The sequence below is a fragment of the Aphis gossypii genome, chromosome 3 (genome assembly GCF_020184175.1).
Source record: "Aphis gossypii isolate Hap1 chromosome 3, ASM2018417v2, whole genome shotgun sequence".
In the NCBI taxonomy this organism is placed as follows: Eukaryota; Metazoa; Arthropoda; class Insecta; order Hemiptera; family Aphididae; genus Aphis; species Aphis gossypii.
In genome coordinates, this window is record NC_065532.1 from 44,858,102 (window position 1) to 44,874,536 (window position 16,435).

The 16,435-nt window shown below is 24.3% G+C and overlaps 1 protein-coding gene and 1 long non-coding RNA gene across 3 annotated transcripts; one reads left to right on the top strand and one right to left on the bottom strand.

Moving 5' to 3' along the window:
• Positions 1-587: 587 nt before the first annotated feature.
• On the top strand, positions 588-15,580 carry LOC114128366 (protein bicaudal C homolog 1). 2 transcript variants are annotated; one of them, XM_027992868.2, is made up of 15 exons: positions 588-1,237; positions 3,718-3,761; positions 3,879-3,948; positions 8,563-8,642; positions 8,717-8,929; positions 9,511-9,756; positions 10,510-10,728; positions 10,800-10,968; positions 11,152-11,514; positions 11,773-11,841; positions 11,952-12,041; positions 12,107-12,216; positions 12,281-12,464; positions 12,526-12,645; positions 14,795-15,571. In XM_027992868.2, the coding sequence occupies exons 1-15, from the start codon at positions 898-900 to the stop codon at positions 14,899-14,901; spliced, it is 2,424 nt and encodes an 807-aa protein (XP_027848669.2). In that variant the 5' UTR covers positions 588-897; the 3' UTR covers positions 14,902-15,571. The 2 variants fall into 2 exon arrangements, with proteins under 2 accessions (XP_027848669.2, XP_050060007.1); XM_050204050.1 differs by lacking the exons at positions 588-1,237; positions 3,718-3,761; positions 3,879-3,948 and adding an exon at positions 6,184-6,367 and having other exon boundaries at positions 14,795-15,580.
• Positions 1,163-5,908, bottom strand: LOC126551214 (uncharacterized). The gene is made up of 3 exons (XR_007605077.1): positions 5,670-5,908; positions 1,342-1,429; positions 1,163-1,280 (listed from the first exon to the last, which is right to left on the bottom strand). It is a non-coding gene; the product is annotated as an uncharacterized LOC126551214 (long non-coding RNA).
• Positions 15,581-16,435: the final 855 nt, after the last annotated feature.

The window sequence follows — 16,435 nt, forward strand, 5'->3', positions numbered from 1 at the left end:
TAGTTCATAATATACCTATACAGCAACTTTGTGCGTATACCTTTACACTCTTTAAAATCTTAAGAGTTCAGAATAATATAACATCGTGCAGATGAATTTATAACAATAATTACGTAAAATAATATAATACAACTTTCCTGAAAATTTCAATATTATAAACATATAGATAGGTGCTTAGAATTTTGTATTTACTAGATATACTCGTACAAAAGATATACCTACGAAGTAATATGGTAATTCAAAATATTTAGAATATAAGCTTAAATAAAAATTTGTGTTAATATTATTTATTAGGTATTTAAAAAATTAAAAATTAAAATATATATATAAATAGTTTAAACAAATGTTTAATAATAATACATTTATGATTTTTAATTAAATAAACTTTGAAAAACAATACGATGTATTCTGAAAAAAAAAATTATACGATGTTAAATACAATTCTACAAGAAATTATCTCATTAACAAGAAATTTAAAACCAGAGCATTATTATTTTTTGAATTTCAATACCTATATAGGTTTTGTATTGTATAATTATTTTATAATTAGGAACATACAATCGACATATTATATTATTATGGTTAATATTTTGTACTTAACTGGGTGTACATAGATATATCAATAGTACGTTATAAATTTTAATATTATAAAACTATAGAAAATCGTTCAAGACAAAAAAATCGTCTAAATAAGAGTGTAGGTTATAGCCTATAAGACACATAATTACCTAATCGAAATTGCAGCGATATGAAATTGAATGTTTGAGACCCCTACATCTTGTATAATATTATATCCTCTCCATTAATTGATTAGGTTTATGATGGATTTTATTTTAGTAACTTTACCTTATGGTTTTAATTCAATTATCTGTCAAGTCGTTATCTTAAGATAACCTAATGCGATTTCTGTATTATACCTATTGTACAATATATTTTGGACGTCCCGGTTATTCTACTCAAATAGACAGTCAAACAGCGTTATTCGAGCAGTGCACAATGACCAACAGCACAGCGAACAGCATGGCCACAATGTCTTCGATCGTGATGACTTCGGCTGCCAGCTCGGATACAATGTCCGAAATATCAGATTCTGGTACAGGGACATCGGGCAGGAGTTATAGCGACAGCCGAGAAGAAATGCATCAATTAGCGACTTCTTTAGGATTAGAATCGGCCGATGATTTGGCCAAGGAACGATTCAAAGTCGACAGAAAAAAACTTGAGGCCATGTTGCATTGTAAGTATTCTTTTAATAAAATATATATATATATCTAATTCCACTGTGAATATAAATTAAAATTAAAATTATGTACTACTAAATTAAAACACATAGGTACGTACCTTTGTATGGATTAAGTGTTAACGCTATGTCGTTATATTATAATAGTAGTATTCTGGGGAAAAACCCACATTGCAAATTTTAAGCGATCTGATAAAAATAAAATAATTTTTTTTAAATGTATGTATATAATATTATGTATTCATTTAATTAAAGATAGACATTTATACTTATAATCTATTTTCTAGTTTTCAATTTAGATATTTTATTAAAATGTTAAGAACGCTTGCATTTTTTTTCCCTAATATATCATGTGACGTGACATTTTATATTGGTGTTCAGCAGTACCAATTTTGTTCAAAGTTAAAGAAAAATTATCCATATTATCATTCATAAAGCTCAAAAATAAGAAAATTATTTGTGCTTTCTCGTGGTATTTTACAATATTTAAATTTTTAAGCAAGTTTTAATCCTGTAAAATATATTAATTTAAACATTTTCATAGCATTCATAAAAATTAAAATATCACAAGAAACCCATGAGAAAGGAGTTTATGTTATTATACACAATTTATTGGAATTGCTGAACATAATTTGCTACCTTGTACGTTCGTAAGACGTGACAACAAAATATACTTATTTAATTTTAATTTATACAAAATTTTTACAAGTTATATTTTAAAATTCATAGAGATTGAAATGTATTATGTCATTATATAATATGGGCTATAGAAAGAGATAGATTATAGAAAAACTTCAATTTTATATTTTGAAATATATTTTTATAAGTAGGTATTAGGTATACATCAAATAAATATATCTTAATTCTTAAAAAATATATTTTATATTAATACAAGCAATTTGCTATCTCTGGTAATTGGTATATCTATACAGTATGCATATAATATAAAATACCTATACAAAATCAAATCCCAAGAGGGGAGGTGATCCACCTATGCTCCCTCGTAAAGCCGCCACTGTCGTAGGAACAACACTATACGTATATATTCGCATATGATTAAAAATACTGTACACTGTCAGTGACAGGTCTACCACTGTATTCTCTGTGACTGTCTAGTCCGTGTTTAGAATTTTTTTGATATTCAATAAATCAGGCGCGGATCTATAAATCACAAATGAGGGGGGCTGCGTATTGTAATTTACAAACAACCATAATATTTTTATATTAATTTCAATTTTTATAACTTAAATACGGCCGAAGGGGGGGCTAAAGTCCCATATCCCCCCTCAGATACGCGCCTGAACCAAATTAAATAATATAAATTTGGTAAAACGATTTCATTAGTCACTTTTAAATAACCACCTAACCTATTGGGGAGTAGTTGAATATTTTTATTTATTTGGCATATATTGTGATAACGGGTTAACCACGCGGTTTAGCGATTTACAGTGTTTACACATAATAGGTACAGAAACAGTATTAATATGTACGTAGTGGGTACCTTTAATTCCTACTATAATAACACTAACACCGAACTGATCATAAAAGTAGGTATATTATGATTATTGTATTTATTTAAAAATTTGTTTAATCAATTATACATTTAAAACTATTAAATAATAATATGATGTATAATATATAAATATAAGTTAATGTTTGTATAAATATTTTTAAGAGAAGTGTATCTATGTGATATATTTTTGTTACGTACATTAAACAATATTTATTTTAATGCCATTGTAATTATTTGTTTTATAATAATTAAATGTTTGTATTGGAACAATACTTCCATTATTTGGTATAAAATAACATATAGATAAAATCAAAACATTTACCTTATCGTTACTCTATTGTCATGTCATTCATGACAATTAATGTTCTATCGTATTCTTTATACCTTTATACCTTTCTTAATAGTACCTATGTTACGTATATTGACCATTGTTTGATATTTATATTATAATATTAGCATTATAATAAATTAATTGAAATATTTATCATAGATTTATTTTGATATTTAAATTAAAAAAATAACATGTGAATTGAGTTACTCTATAGATTAAGTAGGTACCTATTGAATATTTCAGGTATAAAAATGTTATTAATATCACATTAAGTGAGTGAGTGTGTGGGTGTCTTCAAATTTTAAAACAATGATAAAACATACAACTAAGCAAAGAAGTATTAGTGATGATACATGTTTATTCTTGTCAATAGTTAGTTTGTGGATATTAAATATATTATATAGAATACTTATATAGTTATATATATTATTTATTTTAGAAGGGTCCATTACGTATCTACGAATTATAAATAATAGATAAATAAATTAAGATATTATATAATTTTAAATTTTTTATTTTGATATTTTGCAAACTTAAGACACGTTTGATAAAAATTAGTAAATCTCGGATATGATTTACACATTTAAAAATATTTAATAATTTATCTGATATTTATTAACCATGTATTTTTAGGCGATGGCGAGGACGGAATAACAGCAGTCAACTTTTTTCAAAAAGTAATTTTTATAAATTAATTTTTAATTTTTATATTTAATGTCTTTATAATTTTTGCACTGTAATAACTAATAATGATTAAGTTAACATAATATTATAATAGTTTGCCCTTTTTTAAGGTAATGACTGATACAAGAACACTCATTTTGTGGCCAACTAGACTGAAAATTGGAGCAAAATCAAAAAAAGGTTGGTGTATCTAATAATCTATTAGTAGTTTTTTTTTTAATACCTAGTCCGCTCATTTAAACTTTAAATACTAAATTATTGTTATATACCTATCAAAATTCTTAGGGAAATATTCTAATTCAGATTATTGTTATATGTTGTCATACAAAACAATACAATTTACCTATCTATACTTTTTTAATGTAAGTATAGTATTTACTATTTATGCAAATTATACAATAAAAAAAGTCATTGTTTTATCCATCATAGAAAATTTCGAGTATATCATGTCATTGAGTAACCATTGCATTAACTATTAGAGTATTGTTAATTTATAATTCAATAATAATATATTGATAATTGTATTACACTGGAAAACAATTCTGAATTTTCCCTTTTACCAAGGATGTTTTTATCCTTTATTTATATTTCTAGGTAATTTAATAATTTACTTTTTCATTATTATTACGGTAGTTAAACTAATTTTTGTCTATAACATGTATTACATAATATTACTTTATATATTATTATGTATTGTTATGATCTATTAACTTACAAGTGGATACCGATATGTTGTCTAAAACAAGCGTGAATATATTTGCACTATAAATAGCTTAAAATTTGTCATAATTTTGGCTTTAGTTCTTTTTACGTAATAAACAATTTTTTATTTTCATTTAAAAAATGAAATTTACAATGCCTTTAAATTTTCATAAATTTAGCCTGAATACCTATGTTGAATATTTTATAGATAAATGAAAATGATAGTTTAAAAACTGAAATTCTTTAAATTTCTTCTATTAATACTTTAGAAAATAATTGTCGAGCTGTCTTAACTCAGACACTGACTAAAAGCTACTCAAATAAGTCTTTAAAAAAAAAAAAAAATACTTTTAGAATTTCACAATTACATCAAAATATAAAATGTTATATGAAAATAAATCGTAATTCTGTTTGATAATGGAATCTTGTATTAAATTCCAAACCGAATGCATAAATAAAAAACAAAATTTGAGATATTTCTCGATTTTTACAAACTGCGTAACGATTCTTACTTCAAACAATAATAAAAAATAAAACTATTTTAAGATTTACACTAAACAATATATTTTTTAAATTATTTCATGTCTAAAATTGCTAACATAAAATGTTGAAAATTCTCTACTATGTAAATGGTTAATCCTTTTTAAATTGCAATAAAAATAATAAAAATCGATTTTGTCAAAAACTAGAAGATTTAAAATATTACCTACCGTTTTTCTGACTTAAGTTTTCTCCGATTAATTACACATTATTATGAAACCAATATTCATACATTTATAATGTTTATTGAAACTAATTATATTACAAAGTTTAAATACTAAAAATAAGTAACCACAATATTATTAATATTTATTGATCCGCTCATAATTAAAAATACTTTTAATAACGTTAATATATTTTTTTGAAGTAAAGAGTGTTTACTGTTATAATAACTTAATAACCCCATCTTATATTTTATAAATAATCAATTCTATTCCGCGATTAAATAATAATAAAAGCTTAACAACGTGAATAACGTAAACAACAAGAATTTAATTTTGTTAAATCCTGTAGTATATTTTATTTTTGTTAATTTTTATATTTTAAAATGTTCAAATACTTCAAATCTCGAAAGAGATATTATACAAGGTATACATGTATAAGTATATAACCATACTTAGAAGTAAATTATGAGTGTGAAATTTGAATACAAAACTTACCTAGATACATCCATTGATTTTAAAAGAGTGTTATTTTAAATGCCCGGTAAAAACTTTCTTACATTTGAAAAAAAAAATTAACTACTTTTAATCAGCTTTTTAGCAATATTAGCCATTTTCAATATTTCTGACAATGAAATAAAGAAAAAAATGAATTAAAATTAAAATCAGTATTAATATAATTATAAATAATGGAATGACTGATAATGTTTTTTTTTCGGATAGTCACTGCCCATCGCCCCATCATAGCCTGAGCCATATCAATTCAATTTACTTGATTACTATAAATATCACATTCGCAAGATTATATCCCTACTTATCAAAAGTCTGTTAAATCGATTGACAACTAAACTGTATCGTTAAAATTTAGTTATTATTATTCTTTACATAAACAAATAGACGACACAAACTGGTATTAAATACTTGCATTACTTAATATTTTGCGTTTGTTTTTTTAAAAGATTTATACATACAGTTTCAAATTTTATTTTATTATTTGTTATTGATGCTATTTATTATTTCTAATATAATGATAAATACGTCTCGATTATTTCAATTATTGACTGATCTAAAACGGAATAAAGAGGCTTTACATTTTTTAAATTATCAACCTCAACAAACGTTCTTTTGGTCAACTAAGGATGATACTTTATGGATAGAAATTTTAAATACTGAGTATAAGGCTCATAAAACTCAAGGTATGTTGCAAAATTTATGTAGACAGATAATAATTTTGAATATTTGCATTTCAATCATTTCATAGTTACATTTATAAATATATTTTAATTATTAATCGGTCAATTATTATAACACAAAATATATTATTATTTTTAAATACTTAATAATTTTATAGATAATTTCATGGTCTATTTTTAAAAACTTCCCCCTTGTTATTTATTTTACCTAATATATAGAGTATTAGATATTATATCTTTGAGTTTTGGTACATTATTTAATATCTTGTTTAAAACAACAATTTTAGTTGAAATTGAATTACACATAAACAATAATATTTATACCTTCAATACATTGTCATAAGTCATTAAACAAATATTTGTAAATTGTTCCCACATAATTTCTATAATAGTATAATATACTTACTAATCAGGTCGGACCCAGGGGAGGGTTTGAAATATCAGCTGATCCATAGTTTTTTCTTAGTTGAATATGGCCCCTCAAAATGACAAGCTATATATACAATATATATTAGTATTTTACAATGTACAATAAATTATACTACAATAATAAAAAAATGAAATAATATTAAATAATAATTTATAAAATACACACTCAAGAATATTTCTATAAAAATATATTTATAAATTTATAAATATATTATGATATATACAAGACGTAAAAACTGGGTATTGAAGTATAAATAACATGTACGAAATTGATATGCTCCGTATCGAAAAATAATGTACCTAAATCGAAAAACACGATTTTAATACACACTACACAGCGTACGTGCATACATCTTTACTTTTTACAAAACATACACCGATCTTTTATAGTTATATTAATTGAAATAAGGTAATTCAAGATTCAAGAGTGTAGCGAGTGAATTTGTTATGGATAGTTGTTTGAAGCTTCTATACGTTGCCCTCGCATATGTGAGGCAGACCCACAGTAATAAAATCCTGGATTCGTCACTGCAGTGATGTGTATAATAATTATATATGTAAAATATAAGTCTGAAACTGATTAGTGGTTACATTTAATCGAAAGCACATCCGTAAGCCACATTAAGCATTTCAACTGATAAAGACAACGTATTAATTAAATATTTGAATGTTTAGATTGTGATCACTGATCACTATTCATGTTTTTTATAGGTTTATTTAAATATTAGTTAGGTTCTCATACCTGTTCGTTAATTATAGATGATCATGTTAATTTTTCCTCTGCAGTATAATAGTATGCTGATGTCGTGTATCTAAATGTAGTGACTAGTGAGCTATGAAGAGCGAATATTCTAGGTATAAGTTTATTAGTACCTATATTTTTTATTATACTATAATTATTAATTTATCAAAGTAGAAAATTTTTATAATTTTTTATCCTAGGATTTTTATTGGTAAAAAATTAGAAATTAGCTTCTTTAATCATAATCTAATAAAAATTAATTTTAAATAGATGGGAAATATTATTTACTAAAATGTATTAGGCGAATTAAGACTTGGTAATAACTAATAAGGATGCCAATTACTATCCGAAGATCATTGTCTATACTCGACGCCTACTATTTGCTCATACAAATTTCGGATATGATCATTATTCATTAGTTATTTATATAGAAAATACTCATTTAATATTTGATGTTTAAACATAAACATTTTATAGAAAAATAAAAGTTTCAGACTGGTAATGAAATTAAAACTATAGGTTTTCATTTCAAAATAATGATTACTCATTCCCCAATGTTAAATTTTATACTACGTAAAGATTTATTTAATAACATTTATTTTGGAATTTAGAGACTAGGAATCATCTAACCTGACTTAGGAATCATAAATTTGTAACCTAATTACATTTTAACTGCATCTGAAATATCTCGACATTTTTAATCAACATGTCTTTACCTATACAATTTTTCACATTTTTTATTTTGATATATTTAATAAGAATTTAAAGTTACAAAAACACAACATTTTTAACACCAAAGAATTTATTGAATTCGATGATTTATTGTTGATTTTAAATACATTAATGCCTGCCTACACTTATGCCTGGCCACACGAGGTGAATGAAAAACGCAGGTTACACAATATTATCTTAATTGTTCTTTTTATTAATTATAATAATACACTTATATATAATACATTTGATATTTGAAAATTTGTATGTACTTCTAAATGTATATTCTTAATTAAAATGCATATGTATTTTATAGACCCGCATGTTCGAATCGCAGGACTCCCAGAAGATGTAAAGGCGGCTAAAATGCAAGTGATGAGTGTATTGGATGATCGAGTGAGAATATTTTTTATTTTACCTTGAACAATTTTTATAATTACTAAAAAATAATCATATTATATTATTCTTAGAGCAATCGCGTAACAATGAAGTTAGATCTTAGTTACACTGATCACTCGCATATTATCGGTCGTGGCGGTCTGACCATCAAACAAGTGATGGAAAACACAGGTTGTCATATACACTTTCCAGATTCAAATAGAACAAGTTTGTTAGAAAAAAGTAATCAAGTTTCTATTGCTGGCAATTGTAACGCTGTAGAACGGGCTAGAGCTCGTGTTCGAGTGAGCATTAAGTTATAAGTTATAAATTATAATATCTATTATATTCTAAACTTTTAATTTTTAAATTATAACTATTATTAAAATTTATAACTGAAAATATGATAATCATGAATTGAATCTATGAAATTTCTCTATACTCCCCGCCATGAGAAACCGCAATTCCGCCGCGCATCCAAATAAAGGAATTTCTCCCATTACGTGGTAACTGCTCAACTGCTGTAAGACTAAATGATACACGTCTCTCATGGTGTACAACGTGTTTGATCGTCGCCTATATAGTTGCGGTCTCTCGTGACGCGGACCAGTAAAGTATAGAAAAAATGTAAAATTGATTATAAATAGTTTAAAAATTAAAACTAATTATTATAATCAATGGTAATACTGGTAACAGGGAAAACAACAATTTATTAATTGTAAACGATATTTGTTAGGAAGAGCAGTTAAATATTTTGAATTTCTGAAACTTCATTTAAAAATATAGAAAAGTATCTGTTATTATAAAATATAAATATTTGAAAAAAGAGAGGATGATACCTATCATCTGCTTAATATAAAAATTAATTAATAATTTTTGTTTTTAGGAATTGACTCCATTGATATTTTGTTTTGATTGGCCAAACATTGGGACCGTTCAAAATTATCAAGATCCATCTAGTCAATTCCCATACATTGGCTCTATTCAAGAAAATTTTAATGTTCATGTTATGTTTCGTACTAGACCAAAGCTTCATTCTACTATGGTTATGGTTAAAGGCCATGAATGGGATGTCGTGAGAGTGAAAGAAGCTACTATGCAACTTATAACTCATATGTGTGGAAATCTTGCAGTAAGACATGAAATGATATATTAATTGAAAACCAATTATTACTTATTAGGATATAATCATGTTCTACCAACACAAACTAAATATATAAATATTAAAATATATATTGTCTAGGTAGGTAGGTATTAAACTATTAGTTATAAATATTAATTATCCTAACTAAAAAATGTATCATTAGTTTATACAATTCATATAGTTGTATAAAATGGTATAATGGCTTAATAATTGTTGATGTCAATCAATAGGTATGAAAATAAAAGTAATTTTTATTATTTGTTTAATTATAATTTAAATTGTTTGATTATATACAAAGGGGATAATTGTTAAACAAATATTTTTTTCTCTGAATATTTTGTTGTTAGAAGTTAGAAGTCATGATAAAATAGTTTTTAAACTGGACATATTTTATCCAAAAATCTTTCATTTTCAACTACATTATTTTGAAGAAACTATTGAATACTTATAAATTACTTCTCAATATGAAAACGATATATTTAAATCAAAGATTTAATTTAATTTAAAATACATTTTATATAAGTTTTTATATTTAAAAAAAAAATGAAAAGTGGCATTTAGTCTATAACTCAATAACAACAAACAATTGTCAAGTTTAAATTAAATAATTTCAATATGCTTATGTTATGTTTATTAAAAATGAAATGTTAGTAATGCATTTTACTATTATTTTTATTAAGTTTTCTATGAAAAATAGGTGAATACAATTAATGTAAAGTAATAATATTGTTATAATTTTAGAATCAAGTTTTAATACTTATGGTTATGGAAATATCTCCTCAACATCATAAAATAGTTATGGGACCGGGTAATGAAACACTTAGAGCTATCACTCGCCGAACTGGAGCCCAAATATTGTTTCCGGATGCTAAGGATCCAAATATACCTTCTATTAAAAAAAGCAGTGTTACCATCACTGGTCATATACATAATGTCTACGCGGCTCGTCAAATGCTTATTGTAATATTTTTATTCATATTTTACTGCATTTAAATAAATAAATATTTATAGATTGAATTTTTTATTTTTAGGGTTCATTACCATTGCTTCTTATGTTTGACATTCCGCAAGACGAAATGGTACTAACCCACGAACAAATTGACAGTGTAATGCAACGTTTAGACATTTATATATCACTTCGACATAAAGCTAGTCAAAACATATATACCGTTTCAATAAAAGGCTTTGAAAGATCTGTAGGTGAGTATTGAGTAAATAAATAAATATTTATTTTTATTTTATCATTTTATTTGTAAAATTACTCTGGTTTAAAACATTCAAAATAATGATTATTTAGTTTGTTAACAAGTCAATTTTAAAAATAATTTATACATAATTTTAAATATTTTACATTGCATAAAATACTTCTTATTATTTTTATAGGTAACATTTATGAAGGTAGAAAGTGTTTACTGGGTGGTACTGGAGAAATAATATCACCTAGTATACCAAATACATATAATGTGTCAAATGAAAATCCATCATTTCTAGTTTCCAATGGAGAATTTTTCAGTGGAAATCGGTATTCAAATAAATCTTTTAACAATTTAGGCGGATTTAATAATTTCTCAAATTTCCCTGGATCTATTTCTGCTTCTTGTCAAAATAGTGTAATTAATTTACCTTTGGTAAATAACCATGGGAATATTTCTCAGATTAACGTTTTGGGCCCAAGAATACAACAGTTGGCCAATGATATAAAAATGGACAATTTATCAACTAATAATAATCACATTGGAAAATCAAGTAAATCATCAAACATTATTGTGTCAAACCAGAAGTTCTCAAACATTTCTTTTGCAATGTGTATTACAATACAGTCATATACCATTGATGACTAATAATAGAACTTCTCGATATTTCTCTTTTATATGGAGTTTATAACTTTATTGTTTTATCTATATTCCATGTACCACCATGGAATCTTTTGCATCTCAATGTTTGAGAACCACTATTCTAGACAATATAATTTTGTAATAAAAATTATTTTTTCCATTATTTTAGCATTTAATTATATTCAAGATTCAAATACTTCTCCTAATCAAAGTTTGTTGTCATCATGTAATGAATTAGGTATTTTTATTTTTAATTTATTATAATTTTTTTAAATGTCAACAAATCTTAACTTCAAATATTAATATGTAAAATGTTTCAAGTAAATAATTGATTTTTTTTTTCATTAGATTTGGAAATCTTTGAAAACCGTGCACCTGGTTTTCGAAGACAGCCAATTACTTATGATTATCATAATTTACGAGTTGCTGCAACACAAGGTACATTTAAAGTCAAGTATTAAAAATTATAATACTATAATATTTATATTGTATATGTTAAATAGTATCTCAATCAAAACCAAATCGATCAGAAATAAGAGTTCCGACATCTGTATGGTCTGGTTATGGTTTTAGTCAATCTAGTCCTTCAGCAGTTTTAAAAGGACAACGAGATGTAAATACATTTTCAAATATCTAAAATATTTTGTTAATTAATGATATTATTTTAATATTTATAGAACGAGTTAAATATATGGAGTAACTCTACACCAGAAATAAATAATGATACTTCTGAACTTGCGTCAATGGAAATGAGTAACCATCTTGACTCTACGCCTACATCGACCGTGTCTAAAATCACATCTTCTTCATTTGCCGATTTACCGTCTCATTTGGCAATTCTTGGATTAGATAAATATATAAGTGAGTTAGTTATTTAATTCAATATAATCTCATTATTTAATATGGTATAATTATACTCTAGATTTATTTAAATCTCATGAAATTGATTGGACTACTTTCAAGACATTGACAGAAAGTGACCTACGTGAAATTGGTGTAACAGCCTTAGGTGCTCGAAGAAAAATATTATTATCTATAGCAGGTGATATACTATATTTTTCTAATATATTTTAAGCTTCAATTATAAAAAAATTACTTACACAACATTTTTTATTTTTAAATTTAAAATTTTTCATAATAATGTATGATCCTTATTCTTTGTTAAATTTGTTTAGTATAAATTATAAAACGTACACAATGTAATATTCTCCTGAATGATTTTATACTAAGATGGGATTTAAAGGGAGTACCAAAGTATATATTTTCAGACAAATGTTAACCCTTTTGGTATGCATATGTGTAATATAATTAACTTTTTAAAATGGCAACACCATTTTTTATCTACAGATTAGGGTCAAGTATACTTTTAAAAACAATTGTTGTATAAAAAGTTTTTTTTCTAATTAAAAAATTGACCAAATTGGAGTAAGTCAAAAATTTGAGTTTATTCATAGCTTGTTCTTAATAATATATAGTCATGAATCAAAATATTTTAAAAACAAAAATGAAAGAAAAACGGGAATTTTTTTTAAAAAAAAAATCTAATTATTTAAGTTATTTTTATGTAACTTGAAAATGAATAACTATAAGTAATTGAAATTTTCACCAAATATTAATAGGTATTATCATTTTTCATGTACCTATAATAAGAATTTCAAAATAATAATTTTGACTATTTTAGCCATGATAGTCAGAAGAAAATTTCGATTTTTTTAGTTTTATTTTTATAAATTTCTATTTAAAGAAATGCTTGAAAGTGTAATGCAAAGCTCCTTATACATTGTTAATTTTTCAATTGAAAAAATATCTAAAATCTATACTGCAGAGATTCCCAACCAGGGGGCCGCAAACTTTATTTAAGATTCCACGAAATTATTTGAAAAATATATTTTATTTTATTATTTATGCAATAATAATAAAAAATAAAAATATAATATGTGTATATACTATATACCAACATCTTACTACTTTTATTTATACTTATGCACTGCTAAATAAAACCGAAGTAATCAATCCAAAGGGTGTCTCTGGATTTTTAGAAATTATAAGGTTGCCTTGAGTCAAAATTGGTTGGGAATCTCTGATCTATAGTCACAATAATTTTTATAAATGATTAAAGTAAATTATTTTGTAGTTAGAACTAATACAAACTTTTTTTCCATTTTTATGAGTATAAAAGTATAAAAGTATAAAAGTTATTTTCTTAATAACAAAAGATACTTGAAATTTTAAAATATTATCATTTTAATTATACCATAAAATGTTTATTTTTTCTATAAAAGTTGATAAAAATTATTTACTGGATTAACATTTTTGGAAAACACATGATCTTACATAAGTTATTCTTATATCTTTATTAAAATATTTAAAACATATATCACAAATCTTTTTTATATGCATATGAATGCAGCTATTATTTATATGCAATCTATTACTAAAAGTAAAATAAATAGCTTTATTAAAAAATATATATATCACAAAATATACTTAGTGATATAGACTGAAAGACCGTCTCTGCTCGGAATAGTTTTTTTATATATAATGACATATAATTGAGTTCAAATTAAACATACCCACATAACGGTGAACTAATTGAAACTTATTATTTTATTAATGTATGCAAAGTGGTTTCCGTTTTGTCGTCTACCCTTTTTATGCTTCAAATTTTGGTAATTCAACTAAAAAAATATTTAACATAAATATAATTTTTTATTAAACAAGTATTTTTAAATTAAAAATTGTAGTTCTATATAAATTGTAATGATTAATTAAAACTAATGTCTTCGTGGGCTTTCTTAGTAATTTATGAATGTAATTTATAATTTATATGATATAAGTATAAATGGATTATACCTACCATCTTACTTTGTGGGTATTGTGTTTTCTTAAATATACTATTTATGATATAAATATCATTATTTTTATTGGTTGTGCCATTGACGCTAATCCCAGGGGTGCTAAGAGTGTATAGCACCCCCAATTATTTTCTACTGTATTCCATTATACCTAGTAATCTACCTACTATAATTATTAATTGCACCCCCAGGATTTAATAAGGATTTGCGGCAATGGGTTGTGCTATTATAACAGGTTATAACACATTGAACACATTATGTATATATTATATATTATTGAATAACTGTTTTTAAATTATAATTTTTGTTATTAAAGTGTTATATTTATTTTTGTAGAATTGAATAAAAGATGTCCAGTTGGTGGATTATTTGGTATTAGTCCAGCTCCAGGAGCAGAAAGAAAAAGTCCTGCATCAAATAATAGTCCATCAGACACATGGTAAATTAACAAAAATATTAACTGTATGTTACAAAACTTCATATAATTTTTTGCTGTCAAAAATTATAAATTATAATTTAAATTATTAAAAAAACTCTAGAAGGGTTTTAAACAATTTTTTCAAAATATATAGGTGCTAAACATATTATAATTATATAACTATCTTCAGATTTATTTAAAACATAACAAAATTTGTAATATTTTAGTAACAATTACCCTTTATTTTGCCTTCAACCGATACTAGTATATTATTATGTTGTAACCAAACATTTCACATGGTTTTTATATTACTACCTATATATTTGTTTACGTTTCAATAGTCACCATTTTTTTTTTTAAATTATTCCAAAGTGTATTTATTTATCTCGAACTATACTTTATGTTATTTTATTTCCTAAAAACCTAATTATTAATGTTGAATGTTTTTATGCGATTATCAATGTAATAATTATGTACAATGTTTGTTTGTTACTTTTAAAAATCGTCAATCGTTGGTAAACTTTGATAGACAAACCACATTTATTATAACAACTTTTGGAGAAATTTTGATTTATGATATTTTCAAAACCATTGTATCCATTGTATTGTATTTCATGATGTTAAAATTGAGTTCTATATTATATTATTATTATTTTTTGTTGTTATTTAAAATAAGTATCATTATTATTATTATTTTTTTTATAATCTAAATTTGGTGTATTATTTGTAGGTCTTTATTTGGTATTAAAATAAAATATGTTTTTGTATATTATTATAAATACATATATAATAAACAAATTGCCTGTAATGTTTAGTTGATTTTAAAATGTATGCACCTAGAATATTATACAATACCTTATACCATATACTATAGAATTATACTAATTTATCTTTCAGATATAAGAATATTGCAGTCTTTTGTGTTAATAGTGAACATGATTTAAGATATAGTTAATTAATATATATTAAATTTTAATCATTTATAGAAATAACTAATAAGTAATTAGTCTTATAATATGTTATTTATGAGACAAAGCATAAGTGATCTATAAAAAATTAATAGAAGCATTTTATCGACGGCATATGATATACAAAGAAAAAAAAAATAAGACAAAAAAAAGTTATGAGTACTGTTCTGCTGTATACATTACACAGTAAACCTGGTAGCCGAGCATGAGTGGATTACAATTATTATTATTGATGTATTAAATTTGATTTAAATTTCAATTGTACCTATATCATTTTATTAAAAAGATGATTCTGAGTGGAGACTGAAACTGAGCTGATCTGCCAGCTTATACAATGAAGTATATTTCATGACAAATTATTTCTTAGTTATTTATTTTAGTTTTAAATGTTTTAATATTATTATATAATAAATTTTTTTCCAAAAATATTGCATTTATTACCTTTATTGTTAGTAGACGTGTGATTATTAAAATAATATATATTTATACCATATTATATTTATATAGGTTCTACCGTAAATCAGTAAAAAATTTTATAAATGTTTTTTAATTAAAGAAAAACAATATTTTACTTGTCATTTAAATACTATC